At 46.2% G+C, this 16,985-nt stretch overlaps 1 protein-coding gene across 1 annotated transcript in view; it reads right to left on the bottom strand.

The window, feature by feature from the left end:
• LOC137538016 (C-signal-like) overlaps positions 1–4,050 on the bottom strand; it is a 39,607-nt gene extending 35,557 nt beyond the window's left edge. The window contains exons 1-2 of the mRNA XM_068259941.1: positions 3,913–4,050; positions 1,236–1,287 (exon numbers count right to left, since the gene is read on the bottom strand). Of these exons, the coding sequence (XP_068116042.1) occupies positions 1,236–1,287; positions 3,913–4,050 (190 nt within the window). The remainder of the gene's footprint in view (positions 1–1,235; positions 1,288–3,912) is intronic.
• Between the last annotated feature and the right edge of the window lie 12,935 nt (positions 4,051–16,985).

The raw sequence follows: 16,985 nt of genomic DNA, 5'->3' as shown, positions 1-16,985 counted from the left end.
AGAAATCGCAGCCCCCCACCCCCCCTCGTGGGTGTAAGGGGCCGCCGAGCTGGAGGGGATAGCGGACAAGAAGGGGGTATTGGGCCTAGCGGCGGGGAGGGGGGTCGGACCCCCTCCCTCGCCTGGGTCCCCCGTCCTCCGCTCCCCTCCAGCTTTAAAAAGTTAAGTTGCTGCAGCTATTGTAAGAGGCACGGGCGGGGATTACTCACCTTTTCCGCGTTCCAACGTGCACTCCACTGACGTCACTTCCTGTAACGCCGTACAGTGGGCAGCGTAGCAGGAAGTGACATCAGTGGAGCGCACGCTGGAACGAGGAAGAGGTGAGTGATCCCCGCCCGTGCCTCTTACAATAGCTGCAGCAACGTAACTTTTTAAAGCTGGAGGGGAGTGGAGGATGAGGGACCCAGGCGAGGGAGGGGGGGTCCAATCCCCCTCCCCGCCGCTAGGCCCCCTTCCTGCCCGCTATCCCCTCCAGCTCGGGCAGCCCCCCACACCCACGGACGGGCGGGTGCCGCCCCCCCAGAAGTGCCGCCTGAGGCAAAAGTTTCACCCCGCCTCATGGGCGGGCCCGGGCGGGCCCGGCCCTGGGTGAAGTGGTTAATAAAGATTGTTATATTGTTAAATGGTGGTGCGGCCCATCAGTTCAGGATCTCTTTTCCTTCTTCTTGGTTATATAATGCCCAGCCTCTGTTGCTATACTGCTTCTCCCCAGCCCCCCTCTGCGCTCTACTATGCCCCCATAAATCATACACCGTGCTGTCGACACGCAGTGTGTCGCCAGCCGGCTGTTCACCTCTGTACTTGTCAGTCTCGCCGCTCCCCTGCCTCCTCTAAGTCACCGCTCCCCGCCTGCGTCTCTTCCCTTTCAGCAGGGAGGGAAGGGACGCAGGCGGGGAGCGGCAACTTAGAGGAGGCGGGGAGCAGTGAGACTGACAAGTACAGATGTAAACAGCTGGCTGCGGCACGCTGTGTGTCGCCAGCACGGCATATGATTTATGGGGGCATAGCAGAGCAAAGAGAGGGGCTGGGGGGAAGCAGTTTAGCAACAGAGGCTGGGCATTATATGCAGACCCAGCCACTGTGTGCTAATAAGATTCTTAGAACCCACCTTGGGTTCTCTTTAAGGAAGTGTTGCCCCATCTGACTGCCAACATGACAGTGCTTTCACAGCTGCAACTTTACTTAGAGGAAAACTTAGATAGAAATTAGATTTATAGCTTTTATTTAAGACTTACCTAATTTGATCACTGCAACATTTTTATATTTGGCTGCAAGATCATTAAGTTTCTGTGAATAGAAATGAGACATTACAGAATGGCCAAAATATACAACTGATACAAACATGATTCTAGGACTATGAAACAAACAGTATATATGTTTATTGACTTTTAGCTTTATTTCACATTCAGAACTTTGTCTTGGATCAATCAATATTTTTAGTGGACACTAAAGTAGTAATTTAGCATTTTCAAAGTTACCAACATTTTAGAGTGGCTACAAGACAAAAGACAAAAAAGGCACAGCCCATGGCTACTGGCACGTTGGGGAGGCCCTGGGACTGTTTACTAGTTAGAGATTGCTTTGTGACTGCTGGCAAACTTGAAGAGTGCTTTGTTAGTACTCACTGGTTGAGGGAGTACCCTGTAATAGCTGGCAGGTTGGAGGGTGACCTGGGACTGCTAGCAGGTTGAAGGGTGACCTGGGACTGATGGCAGGTTGGAGGGCGACCTGGGGACTGATGGCAGGTTGGAGGGTGACCTGGGACTGCTGGTAAGTTGGGTAATTGTCCCATGGCTATCTGGAGGTTGAGGGAGTACCTTTTTTTTCCAATCAAAACATTTTTATTGAAAGATTTTATTTTTGATAACAGACAGATAATATACAGAGTAGTATAAAATAGTAAACATGAATAAAGTTGAGGGAGTATCTTGTGGCTGCTGATTGGATGCACCGATGTCCAGCCCATGACGCCAAGTGATGCTTTTGTGTCAAGTGGCACGAGTGCTGGAGCAGCATCTCACCCGCCTCCCACCTCCTCAGCGGCAGCTTCCTCTATAACGGTCCCCAGCCCCTTTCATGTGATGCAGCCACCCACCGCTACACAGACCTCAGATCAGGGAGACCTGCTGAGCCGCTGTGGCAAGACAGCGGCTCGCCTCCTAGCAGCACTTATACAGGAAGTAAGGTACTTTTTGTATATGCACTGATAGCAGGCGAGCTGTCCTGTCACAGCAGCTCAGCGGGTCTCTCTGATCTGAGATCTGTGTAGTGGCAGACAGCGGGCATCAAATGATAGGGACCGGGGAGGGGACTGTTATAGAGAAAGTAGCTGCTGAGAAGTTAAGACGATCGGTGGCCGCAGGGTTGGAGGGGGGACTACCTGTCTGGCTACCTGACCTGTACTGGGGTAACTTAACTGGCTACCTTTACTGGGCTGGGCTTGGGGGCAACTATACTGGCTACCTATACTGGGCCTTCGGGGCCACTAAACTGGCTACCTATACTAGGCCTGGGGGAAAATAACTGGCTAACTATACTGGGCCTGGGGGCAACTAAACTGGCTACCTATACTGGGCCCGGGGGCAACAACACTGGCTACCTATACTGGGCCTGGGGGCAACTATACTGGCAACCTATACTGGGCCTTTCTAACTATACTGGCTACCTATACTGGGGCAACTATACTGACTACCCTTACTGGGGGCAACTATACCTGGTGAGTTTTTTTTTCTGTTCATTGGTTGCACCGCAGCTATAAATTGTTGGATGCTGTGCAATCATTGCAAATCGGGGGGAGGGGCGGAAAGGGGCGCATCCTCACAAGTTTGCCTCAGGCAGCAAAAATTCTAGGACTGGCCCTGATTGGATGGTGCAACAAAAAGTATCTGCAATTGCCCCTGGTAACAAGTCTATAAACAGCAGATACAAGAAATATACATCCACGCGCATTGCTCTCTGCGCTCAACTGTTTTGCTGCATATTATAACTTTCTTATGCTGAGGCTTTCACACTGGATTTTGGTTTATATTGAGCCAGATCGTATATCCTTTGAAAAGAGCGTTGCTCCAATACAGCGCTGTCTGGGTTAATATTGCTTACTGCTGCATGTCCAAGCTATGTGTTAGTGTTGTAATTTTTGCTGGTTCTCCAATACTGGTTCTCCAATACTTTTCCCTCACAGATTGAGTGACAGCACACTGTGTATATATTTGTTGTAGCTGCTGTTTATAGACTAATTACCAGGGGCAATTGCAGACACTTTTTTGTTGCACTAGTCCTATTGCTATTATATCCCCCTTACCATCTGCTGTCAGACTAACTTCCTGCAATATGCCCCTTGTACATTGTGTTATTTTGAGTTAACATATTTTTCACAATATAAGTGGCTATGGACTATAAGAGGCGCCTAGGTTTAGAGGACAAAATCAGGGGAAAAAATATGCTAAACCTGGTGCGTCCATGGTCCAGGGGCATCTTGTAGGTGTTCTCCCCCCAATTATTTTGCCTCCTTGTACTTCTTGTGTACCCTTTGTACCTCTTGTATCACACTGTGTCCTCCTCGGCTGCTGGAGAGATACGTATAGTGCTTACTTCTCCTGCGCTGACTGGCTGCGACTGGCTGAACTTACAGGACCCGGTAACGGAGCCGAAGAAGGCTGAGGATGGCGGCGTGGGATCAATCCGTGCACATGGGGCTGAAGGAAGCCCTAGGTATGTATAAAACTTTTATCTTCTAGCGGCTCTGGTACACTTTAACTATGCCACTGATTGCATGAATGACTACTGGGCTAGCAGAATTGCATCATTTCGTACCATATTAGGCATTTATAATTATTTTTACTGAGTCAAAGTCCTTGAGTAGGGTTAAGCAATAGACATATCTTAGAATAAGAAAAATAAAGAAAACTTTACCTGATTTTGAGGGGAATCGGGGTTTCGGCAAGTTGCAAAAATTTGTTTTGGGGGGTTTGGCTGCTCTAGGAGCTGGCGGACGAGTTCCAGTCCAATTCCTCTGTTGCACCCTGTTATTAGAATCCTCTGAGGAGCCATGCTAGCAGTGTTATACCGGAGGCTTCAGGATTTATCTGTGAAAAAGCAGAATGAGATTATATATGTTACACTATATTCAGAAATCTGACACTCCTCATATGTCTACAAGAGGCACTTCAATTGATGTGTCAAACCCTCCTATTCAAAGAGTGATGAAATTCCTTCAGTGAGTCAGTATGCTTTACAGTAACAACAGTAACTGTTCCAACTAGTTGGGGTAAGACAGAAAGTATCTGAAACACGATGATTTAGCAAATCTGTATGCATGCACAGTACAGATCAGCTCATCTTCAGAACTATTCTGGAATGCAAGTACTGTATATACTCGCAAGCAAGCCGACCCGCATATAAGCCGACCCCCCCAACTTTTACCTGAAAAAAAAAGGAAAACTGATTGACCCTCATATAAGCTGGAGGTAGAAAATTCTGGCCGCGTGATCATCCCAGTGTGTCCCAGTATAGCTAGTATAGTGCCCAGTATAGCTAGTATAGTGCCCAGTATGGGTAGGTAGTGCCCCAGTATAGCTAGTAAAGTGCCCAGTATAGCTAGTATAGTGCCCCAGTATAGCTAGTAAAGTGCCCAGTATAGCTAGCTATATACGGTAGTTATGCCCAAGGAGTACCAAAGAGCTATTCGACCTAGCAGGTTGAAAAACTTCAACTGAGGATAGCGCAAGAACAGGGCTTATTTTATATTAAGGTGGTGAGGCATTTTTGATACTTTTTTTTCCCACACTTATTGTATTGTGGTGGTGCTGCTTGGCAGCTTTTTTCATTTTAAATGATTTTATCATCTTTATACAGAGTGTTTAACCACTTTACCCCCCGCGGTACGGATTTCTCCGTCCCTTTTTTCCCCCCTAAAAAAACAAGGGACGGAGAAATCCGTACCTTCCGCGCTACCGCCGCTGTCTGTGCTCCTGACGCTCGTGCGCATGCTCCCGCCGCTCGTGCAAGCCGCCGCCCGCTCGGCCAGAGATCAATGAACGGGAAAATCCATTCCCGTTCGTTGATCTAAGCCCCAGCAATGATCTGCTGCTTCTTTGAGAAACAGCGCGATTATTGTGATTTTCCCAGCCTCGTAGTGCTTCCTGTAAGCGTCCTTCCGGACGCTTACAGGTCGCATGTAAACAAACTCACATCTTGTGGCCAAATAGTAAAACTACACCCTAAAGCATTTTACATATACAAATACATTAGTTTTACACAATAAATTAACTCATTACCTCCCACACTCCCCAATTATTATTTTTTTTGTAATTAAGAAAAAAAAATACAATAAAAAAAAACCAAATAGTTACCTTAGGGACTGAACTTTTTAAATATTTATGTCAAGAGGGTATAACACTGTTACTTTATAAACTACGGGCTTGTAATTAGGGATGGATGCAAAACTGAAAAAAATGCACCTTTATTTCCAAATAAAATATTGGCACCAAACATTGTGATAGGGACATAATTTAAATGGTTTTATAACCGGGACAAATGGGCAAATACATTTCATGGGTTTTAATTACAGTAGCATGCATTATTTAAAAACTATAATGGCCGAAAACTGAAAAATAATAATTTTTTCCCACATTTTTTTCCTATTTTCCCATTAAAACACATTTAGAATAAAATAATTCTTGGCATAATGTCCCACCTAAAGAAAGCCTAATTGGTGGCGAAAAAACAAGATATAGTTCATTTAATTGTGATAAGTAATGATAAAGTTATAGACGAATGAATGGAAGGAGCGCTGAAAGGTGAAAATTGCTCCGGTGTTCAAGGGGTAAAACCCCTCAGTGGTGAAGTCAGGCCCGTCCCTAGACTTTTTGCCGCCTGAGGCAATCTTTAAAGAAATCGCAGCCCCCCCCCCCCCCCCCTCGTGGGTGTAAGGGGCCGCCGAGCTGGAGGGGATAGCGGACAAGAAGGGGGTATTGGGCCTAGCGGCTGGGAGGGGGGTCGGACCCCCTCCCTCGCCTGGGTCCCCCATCCTCCGCTCCCCTCCAGCTTTAAAAAGTTACGTTGCTGCAGCTATAGGATAGCGCAAGAACAAAAGGATGGACTGAGGACCAGGAATGTTCTATGGCAGGGGTCCCCAACCTTTTCCGTCCCAAGGACCACTTCCCGACCGAATTTCTCTCCAGGGACTGCGGGGCGGAAGAGGGGGGGGGGGGGTGCGGGGGCGGCGGTGCATTCTAGTGGACAGTGTCGTGCTCAGCGGGTTACGGGGGGGGGAGGGCTGGGGTGCGCCACCATAGCTAGCATAGTTGCCCCAGTATAGGGAGTTTAGCTGCCCCAGTATGGCTAGTATAGTTACCCCAGTATAGCTTATATAGTGCCCATTATGGGTAGGTAGTGCCCCAGTATAGCTAGTATAGTGCCCAGTATAGGTAGATAGTGCCCTGTATAGCAAGTATAGTGCCCAGTATAGCTAGTATAGTGCCTAGTATAGCTAATACAATGCCCAGTATAGGTAGGTAGTGCCCCAGTATAGCTAGTATAGTGCCGATTATGGCTAGTATAGTGCCCAGTATGGCTAGTATAGTGCCCAGTATAGATAGGTAGTGCCCCAGTATAGCTAGTATAGTGCCTAGTATAGCTAGTATAGTGCCCAGTATAGCTAGTATAGCGCCCAGTATAGGTAGATAGTGCCCCAGTATAGCTAGTATAGTGCCCAGTATGGCTAGTATAGTGCCCAGTATAGCTAGTATAGTGCCCCAGTATAGGTAGGTAGTGCCCCAGTATAGCTAGTATAGTGCCGATTATGGCTAGTATAGTGCCGATTATGGCTAGTATAGTGCCCAGTATAGCTAGTATAGTGCCCAGTATGGGTAGGTAGTTCCCCAGTATAGCTAGTATAGTGCCCAGTATAGCTAGTACAGTGCCCCAGTATAGCGCCCTAGTATGGGTAAGTAGTGCCCCAGTATAGCCGCCCCCCCACACGGCTGCCGCTGCTGTTAACCTAGCCGGCGGCCACTTCCACTATATTTTCCTCTCCTGCCCATGTAACTGATTCACAGTAGCGCGCCCCGCGGCTGCTGTGATGAGGCAGGAAGCAGGAGAGAGCGCAGTTTCCTGTAGCGGCGATGTGTATCGATGTTACTATGGGAACCGCTCTCCCCTGCTTCCTGCCTACTCACAGCAGCCGTGCGGGGCGCGCTGCTGTGAATCAGTTACACGGGCAGGAGAGGGGAATATGGAGGAAGCGGCCGCCTGCTAAGGTAACAGCAGCGGCGGCTACGGGGGGCAAGAGGACAGTCCTATGGAGGGTTATCGAGTTCTGCTCTGAGCACCTGTATGTGTTTTCTAAGAAGTGCACAATAAAGATAAGAAAATCCTTTTTGAATACTGCCTTGTTCGATATCCACCTCTTCAAGGTAGGACTTCTTCTCTATACCTTCTTGATATACAAAACTGCTAGTTCGCAGTCAAGTCTTTTTTTCTATATTATACATTTGTATACTTTTCTAGGTGCCTCCTACCTCCCATGAGTTTCTTCACTTCAGGTTTCCTTTAAAACAGAACTCCATCCATTTTATTTTTCATTCTGTATCTATAGCATGGTCAAACATTTCAATGGGTGTGTCAAACCCTCATATTCAAAGAGTGATGTAATTACTTCAATGAGTCAGCATGTGTTAGTACAGTTACAGTAACTAGTTTTGTCAAGATAGAAAGTGTCAGAATCACAATGATTTAGCAAATCTGTAATCTAGTTATGCATGTGCAGTACAAATGAGCTGATCTTCAGAACTATCCTGGAACGCTAGCAGTTCTGAAGACCACCCAAGGAGACCCAAAGATCTGTTTGACCTAGCAGGTCAAATAACTTCAGCTGGGGATGGTGCAGGAACAACAGCATGGTCTGAGAACCGGGTAAACTCTATGGTATTCATAGCCTTCCCTCTACTTAGATATGTATCAAACCTGAAGTCAGTTTCCTTACTTTTGGTTTCCTTTAAAACAGAACCTCGTCCCTTTTGTTTTTCATTCTGTAGAGCATGGTTGTGCATTTCTACCACAACCAGGTTATCACTGTCAAGGAACAGCAGTGAGAAATGCAGGCGAATCGGGAAGGTTCGCGCCATCAATTTTCTGATCGCTTCCCGGTTAGATTTGCACATTCATTGCAGCGATCAGAATGGCATTTTTCTTTTCCTGAAGTATGTTTGCTGATCAGTGAAGACATATTGGATTAAATTAACTTGATCAAAAGAAGACAGTTCACACATACCTGTCACAACTCTGACCAGGTAATTAAACTCATCACAGTTGCCTGTGAAGGACAGCATACACAGGAATAGTCAGGAAAAGCCACGGTAGGGGGCCTATTCAGAAACTGCAGTCCCACAGACAGAACGGCAGCAACACAGCAGGACATTGTCGCATGGACAGCCCAAAGTGAAAGTATAGCCAGTCATATTTTGGGTAAGATTGTAGCAGAATGCCACTGACTATCTCTACTAAAATAACACATTTAGGAGCAGTTGAAATTGCGCACGGTTTAAGAGATCGTGGAAGTTCGTAGCCCATTCCTGAGCAGAGTTATTAATTTTGGTGCAACCATTTGGGCAGCACTCAGGATTCTTTGTCTCTGTATGATTCCCCGAATCCACTGTGTATTAATCTATTATCAGCGCAAATGTGGCATTTATCGGTTTTGAATTACAACGTTTTATAAGTTTAAACCTATCTCTCCCCAAGGACTTGAACTGTGATTGGTTTGTCAATCAGAGGGGCGGGCTTGGTCCCACCCCAAAACTAGCTTCCATAAAACCAGCATGCATACAGGGAGGGGCAGTCCTCCCCTGTGTACCATCACCTGATCAAGCCAGCCAGAGGACCATGTGGCTTGCGGCCATTTGCCTGAACTGAAACAAAGGACATTTTCCATGTGCTCAGATTTTCCCAGAAAGAACATATCTCCACATGAACTTAAGTATCCGTATTTTCTTCCCTTATTTTTATTTTCCATACTGTGCTATTATTTGCCTCTATAATTGTTGCTCTTAACGATTTTCTGTATCTATTACGGTAATTATTTATGTTGCATTTATAATAAACGACGCTAACGTCATTTATTTATTCAGCTATCCTGCTATTCAGCCACACAAACTGAACCCTGGCTTCTGAAGAGTCGCTACTTGTAACGGTTGGGTGCTGTAACTCAGACGTCCGATTATAGGTGATCTGCAGTATCACCAATAATACAGACACTATACCTGATTATGTGGTGATCTGCAGAATCGCCAATAATGCAAGTATAGCTGGTAGAGGTACTGACAGAGTTTTGTATTAGTGCAACTGTAACTTTAATAGTAGAGAGGAACTTTACCAGAGGAGCTGGTAAAGTACTATCAGTACACTCACTGTATATACTAGCACAGACCTTTCCAAAGGGCTGGAATAGGTACAAACAGTGAGAGAATAGGAAAATACAGACTAGTCCTTCACCAGGGGGGCTGGCCAGGTACTAGTAGTGAAAGTGACTGTGTAGACTTGATCAGACCTTTCCAGAGGAGCTGGAAAGGTGCTATCAGTCACTAATGGAGCAATAAGAAACTATCTCCCCAGAGAAGCTGGTGAGACAATAGTACCTCACCAGTGGCGAGGGCCCACTGGTGAGTAGAGAGGTCAGACAGGCAAGGTTCGGCAACAGAGAGATAAGTATCAGTACAGAATGGTGAGACAGAAGAGTAATCAGTAATCAGGCAGAGTTCAGCAACTAATCAGATAGGCAGAAGTACAGAAGCGTTAAGCAGGAAGCAAGGTCAGAGGTATAGCCGGAATCATACACAGGTAATCAAATACAATATAACAACAATCCTAGTCTTGATGTGAAGTCCTTGGTTTCAACACCTGGCACTAGTCTAAGGTCTGAGCGCTAACACAAAGTATTTATGACAGCAGACAGGGAACGAGATAACATCGTTTCCGGCGTGCTAGACACCAAGGGAACGGATAACGCTTGAGAGCCAGGAAAAGAGGCGGTTGCAGACCCCCCCTGCGAGTCAGCAGCCGCCAGATCCATGCTTGTTACAGTACCCCCCCCCCCCCTCTAGACGCGGACTCCGGACACGCACCACCCGGCCTATCTGGATGCAACCTATAAAACTCCTCCCTGAGTTCCTCCGCATGCATGCGAGAGACTGGCACCCAAGATCTCTCCTCGGCACCATATCCCCGCCAATGAACCAAGTACTGCACAGAATTGCGCACTAATCTGGAGTCCAAAATCTGCTATATCTCATACTCTGGTTCCCCATTAACTACCACGGGGGGGGGGGGGGAGTGGAGTCCATATGTACTGCAGGATTCATGAGAGACACATGAAAAGTTCTACCACCCCTGAAACTGGGTGGGAGCGAGACAACATAGGCAACATTGTTGACTTTTCTGAAAATAGGGTATGGACCTATAAACTTGGGACCCAACTTGGAAGAAGGCTGTCTCAATGTCAGATGTCGAGTAGAAACCCACACCAAATCACCCGGTGCGAATTCCCACACCAGTGACCGCTTCTTATCCGCTTGTTTCTTTTGTGTGGAAAAAGTTCTCTTTAAATTCTCTTTCACCATTCCCCACATAACCCTTTAAAGAGAGTCTGAAGCAAGAATAAATCTCGCTTCAGACCTCATAGATAGCAGGGGCATGTGTGCCCCTGCTAAAACGCCGCTATCCTGCGGCTTAACGGGGGTCCCTTCACCCCCAAATCCCCTCCGTACAGCCGGGGAGCGCTTCCGCATTGGGGCAGGGCTAACCGCCGCAGCCCTGCCTCCCGCGCGTCTATCAGACGCGTACCTCCGCCTCTCCCCCGCCCCTCTCAGTCTTCCTTCACTGAGAGGGGCGGGGGAGAGGCGGCGATGCGCGTCTGATAGACTTGCTGAGAGGCAGGGCTGCAGCCATTAGCCCTGCCTCCAGGAAGAGAAAATCTACGACCAAGTTTTGCGGGGGTGGGTTTGGGGGTGAAGGGACCCCCGTTTAGCCGCGGGATAGCGGCGTTTTAGCAGGGGCACACATGCCCATGCTAACTATGAGCTCTGAAGCGAGATTTATTCTCGCTTCAGAGTCTCTTTAAAGTCCCTTGCCATTGTTCCAAAGCTGGAAATGGTGAGGACACCACTGGTAGTGGTGAGAATTTCGGTGATCTCCCCGTAACAATCTGGAAGGGGGAAAATCCCGAAGAGGCATTTTTCAAATTATGATGGGCAAACTCAGCATAAGGCAAAAATTTGGCCCAATCTGTCTGGGCCTCAGCCACGTAACATCTAAGGAATTGCTCTGGCGACTGGTTGACTCTTTCGGTCTGACCGTTTGTCTGTGGGTGGTAGCCAGAGGCGAGGGCCCACTGGTGAGTAGAAAGGTCAGACAGGCTAGGTTCGGCAACAGAGAGATAAGTATCAGTACAGAATGGTGAGACAGAAGAGTAATCAGTAATCAGGCAGAGTTCAGCAACTAATCAGATAGGCAGAAGTACAGAAGCGTTAAGCAGGAAGCAAGGTCAGAGGTATAGCCGGAATCATACACAGGTAATCAAATACAATATAACAACAATCCTAGTCTTGATGTGAAGTCCTTGGTTTCAACACCTGGCACTAGTCTAAGGTCTGAGCGCTAACACAAAGTATTCATGACAGCAGGCAGGGCACGAATGAAGACTGGAGGCTTAAGAATCAGAGGCACGCTTCCAGCCACTCCCACCACAGAATCTGCCATTCGGCGCGGCGAGAGTCATCAGTGACGTCAGCCGACCGGCAGGTCAGCTGACGCGCCTTATGCCCGCATAAAGGTCCTGTCTCCGCGCGTGCCCACGCGAGACAGAAACCCTATGAGCTGGAGATAACATCGTTCCTGGCGTGCTAGACGCCAAGGGAACGAATAACGCTTGAAAGCCAGGGAGAGAGGCGGCTGAAGACCCCCCCCTGTGAGTCAGCAGCCGTCAGATCCATGCTTGTTACACTACTATTGTTGATAGCTACATAAAATAGAGTGTGTTTAACTGTTTTAGTTGCAGGTCTAGAATCAGTCAGTCAGTGGGTCCCTCTGACCCATGGTAACAGAGGTGGTGGCAGTTATACGCTGAAATATTGTGTAAATTGTATTACCGTAACTCACAGGCTCCCTTTTGGTCCATCTGCTGCCAAATTCCAAGCGGTTTCTGCGCGCCGATTGCGACCACAGATTGCATGGTCTGTGTGTGGTAACCGATTGGCAGGCATTGTGCAGTACGGCCACTAGGGGGCTTGTGACAATCACTGCTGTCTTTTTATATGTTTCTCGTCACTTTATAACAGTCTCTTGGACAGGAAGTGAGTCATTCTCCCAAATGTGTATCCAGACAGAAATAAAAAACTGACAAACATTGCCGCATTACTTTGAAATGCCCGCTGAACAGCGTACATATGAATTGGCGGCGGCATAAATACTATTCCCCTTCCACGTCTACGTGGATGGTGGGGATTGATATAATTCGGCTTCCAGCTATTGCTGGAGGCCGAATTATAGTGTTTTAAGAGCAGCTTGCTTTGTAAAGCGCTGCGGAGTATGTTGGCGCTATATAAATAAATAATAATAATAATAACTTCAGCTCCGTCTATTTGCAAAAAAAACACAGGCGTGAATAAAAAATGGTACCAAAACACCCTCCAACAGTAACTTCTTCCAACAATCCAACAACAGTTTGGTGAAGAAGAATGCATTTTTCAGCACGATGGAGCACCGTGTCATGAGGTAAAAGTGATAACTAAGTGGCTCAGGGACCAAAACATTGAAATTTTAGGTCCATGGCCTGAAAACTCCCTAGATCTTAATCCCATTGAGAACTTCTGGTCATTCCTCAAGTGGCAGGTAGACAAACAAAAAACAACTAATTCTGAGAAACTCAAAGAAGTGATTATGAAAGAATGGGTTGCTATTAGTCAAGATTTGGCCCAGAAGTTGATTGAGAGCATGCCTAGTCGAATTGCAGAGGTCCTGAAAAACAAGGGCCAACACAGCAAATACTGACTCTTTGCATAAATCTCATGTAATGGTCAATAAAAGCCTTTGAAACGTATGAAGCACTAATAATAATATTTTAGTACATCACATAAACAACTGAAACAAAGATCTAAAAGCAGTTAAGCAGCAAAATTTGTGAAAACTAATATTCTTGACAGTCTGAAAACTTTTGGCCTCTCAGCATGGCTGACTCAGACTCCTGTTAGCATCAGGGACCTGATAAAGGATTACAAACTAATAATTATAGCCTAAAACATGTCATAGATGTAAACTAAAGACTGCTGTTTAATCATACCTTCACGCAGCTGAATAGCTTAAAAAGTAATACTGTATTGGCATGGCAAGTGTCTTTTAAATTCAAATTACCCTTTGCTTAAATAGTAGTACATTTGTATGCAGTATCCAAGATACTGTTTTAATATGTAGTGTCCCGACCATTGGAACTTAGCTCACTAGTATGTATGGAGATGAATGTGGGTATGGATGAAAGGGATAGGGAAAAGGGAAAACCCCGTTGGGATAAGCCTTCAATTGAGGTTGGTCTAGTTACAAGGATATGGAAAGGTCTGTGGTTTGTTTTTAATGTTTTGAAACTAATAAAATGGAGTCATTAAAAATACTAACAATAAATGTTAATGGAGCTAATGCAGGAACTAAGAGGCGTAGAATTGTCTCTGATTTATTAACCCTCATGGCGGTCTATTAGAAACCGCCAGGGGGCAGCGCATCAGTCTTTTTTTAAAAAAAAAATGTAAATCATGTAGCGAGCCTAGGGCTCGCTACATGATAGCCGCTGTGCAGCGACATCCTCCCGCCTGCTTCAGCGATCTTTGATCAGGAAATCCCGTTTAAAGAATGGGATCTCCTGAAGGGCTTCCCCTGTCGCCATGGCGATGGGGCGGGATGACGTCACCGACGTCATCGACATCGTGACGTCAACGGGAGTCCCGATCCACCCCTCAGCGCTGCCTGGCACTGATTGGCCAGGCAGCGCACGGGGTCTGGGGGGTGGTGGCGCGGCGTGGCGATCGGCGGCTAATCGGCGGGTGGCGGCGGCGATCGGAATGCACACGCAGCTAGCAAAGTGCTAGCTGCGTGTTGCAAAAAAAGAAATTATGTGAATCGGCACAGCAGGGCCTGAGAAATCCTCCTGCGCGGCATACCGCCAGGAAGGTTAAGAAATAAAATAGATATAGCCTCATTACAGGAAACTAGTGTTGACCCAAATTTTTCGTAATTTCGTGTTTCCTTAATTACGGATGCAAATTTTGCCACTACGACACAAATTCATAAATTCGTAATTGCCATACAAAACGTAATTTGGAATTCCGTAAGTGAAATTTGGGTTTCGTAATTTTGCGTTTTGTAGTAAATTCGTGTTTAATGTGAAATTTAGTAATTTCAGGTTTTCTATAGAAACAAAATTATTTTAGTTACAAAAATGAACATAATTTTGTTTCTAATAGTAATTATGCACATTTAGGTAATGACTAACCTCAGGAAAGTCACTCATTGATTGCAATTACTGATAATGCAAAGGGCCCTGTACATGCTGTCGCTTTAAATGTATCAGAAGGCTCTATCTGCAGCTACTTCTAAGACAGGTGCTTTTTGCCTTGGTGAACTTAGCTGTCATGTTGAGACACTTGGTTTTGGGCCTTGCAATATCTGACAATGCAAAGGTACCTGCAAGTGCTGTCGCTTGAAATGAATCAGGAGCCTCTGGACTGGAACACAATCTGGAGAAAGGCTGAATTTGCATGTTAAACATGACATTCTGATTTGTTTGTGTTATGTAAAGGATCGTAATTACGAAATTACCCATAAACACGAAATTTCACGTAATTTCATTAAAAAAATCACGAAATTTCGATTACGGTCATAATTGTAATTTCGTGAATTACTCAAAATTTCACAAAATTTCCTGTGATCGTAATTTGATCATTACGCTAATTACTACAGGAAACGCATTTCCAAATGGGAAGATCACCCAAAATGCTTGATAAAAGATATAAATGGATATGCAATAATAATAATAAAAAAAAAAACATGCGGTGTAGAGATTTTAATAAACACGAAGACCCCAGTAACAATAGAAAAGATCATCACAGATGACTTTGCGCCAGAGTTAATAATACTAGGGAAGCTGAATGATCAGTGGATAACAATTGCCAATGCCTATGCCCCCAATGAGAAGCAAGTAGATTTTGCTCTTCAGTTTCTTGAAAAAGTAATAGAAGTGGCGAAAGGGAGAATCGTTATTGGTGAGGATTTTAATTTGATTTTGGACACCTTTTGGGACTCTTGCCGAGGTCATGCAGTAGGAAAATCCGAGGCCCAGCTGAATACCCTGATGAATAATCTATCCCTGGTTGATATTTGGAGAATAAAACATGTTGGAGAAAGAGATTATACCTTCTTCTCCAAGGTACATAAATCATATTCCCGGATTGACTATATATGTATCACTCAATCACAAATAGAAATGGCCCAAACAGTTCACCTGCGAACGGTTCCAGGCGAACTTCCAGTAGTTCGTGTTCGCCAGCGAAGTCGAACTTTTGCGGAAGTTCGATTCGCCCCCATAGTGCGCCATTAGGGTCAACTTTGACCCTCTACATCACAGTCAGCAGGCACATTGTAGCCAATTAGGCTACACTCTCTCCTGGAGCCACTCCCCCCCCCCCCCCTTGTAAAAGGCAGGCAGCCCCGGGCTTTACACTCACTCGTGTGCCTGCATTACTTAGTGAAGGGACAGCTGCTGGCAGACTCTCATAGGGAAAGATTAGTTAGGCTCTTGTAGGCTTGTTAGCTTGCTCCTGGCTGATTGTTATTGCTAAAACAGCACCCCTCAACCGCTCCTTTGAGAGATAATGTTCTCCTGATGTGTTTTTTTTGTGTTGCCCTGCATTATACAGCCCTATCTGTTGCAGCGGGACCTTGGTAATTGCTATTACTGTGGCAGCCTGGCCCTGCCTAACTATCTATACTGGGACACCTACCTATGCCTAACTACTGGGGCACCTACTTACCTATATGGGGACACCTACCTATGCCTACCGAACTACCTATACGAGAGCACCTACCTATGCCTACCTACCTATACTGGGTCTCCTACCTATGCCTAGCTAACTACTGGGGCACCTACCTATGCCTACCTACCTATACTGGGGCACCTACCTATGCCTACCTACATACAAGAAGATAATGGCTGGATGGTGTAATGGTTAAGGGCTGTGCCTCTGACACAGGAGACCAGGGTTCGAATCTCGGCTCTGCCTATTTAGTAAGCCAGCACCTATTCAGTAGGAGACCTTAGGCAAGTCTCCCTAACACTGCTACTGCCTATAGAGCGCGTCCTAGTGGCTGCAGCTCTGGCGCTTTGAGTCCGCCAGGAGAAAAGCACAATATAAATGTTATTTGTCTTGTCTTGTCTTGTCATAATAAGGTCGTTGCTTCATTGTGGACAGACCAAATTTGATCAGCTGGACAGTCACTGTTGTTCTATTATTGAGCTACCACAGCCCGGCGACCATATGGGCTTGAAAACCGCTATCGCCATCGTGCGCACCAGTCTAGCACGGCCGTCACTACGCAAACAGCTGTTTGCGGTTAGTTACACAGTGAGTTTGGTGTGTCAGTGTGAAGCAGTAGACTAATTACACTCCCTGATTGATGTATACACATGCAAGATGTTTTAAAGCACTTTAGTCCTGCAATTTAGCGTTCAATGTGATTTTGCTGCTTTGCGTCAAATCCAGATTTTTCCCCGGGACTTTTGGTGTCTATCCCACTCATCCATATCCCCCTCCATGTGCTAGACCCCTTGAAACATCTTTTCCATCGCTTTTGTGGCCAGCATAAATGTTTCTAGTTTTCAAAGTTCGCATCCCCATTGAAGTCTATTGCGGTTCGCGGAAGTTCGCGCAAACCGAACCTTTTGTGGA

The sequence above is a fragment of the Hyperolius riggenbachi genome, chromosome 11 (assembly GCF_040937935.1).
Source record: "Hyperolius riggenbachi isolate aHypRig1 chromosome 11, aHypRig1.pri, whole genome shotgun sequence".
Taxonomy (NCBI): domain Eukaryota; kingdom Metazoa; phylum Chordata; class Amphibia; order Anura; family Hyperoliidae; genus Hyperolius; species Hyperolius riggenbachi.
The sequence above is the reverse complement of the archived record's forward strand: the minus strand, read 5'-3'. Positions and strand labels throughout refer to the sequence as shown.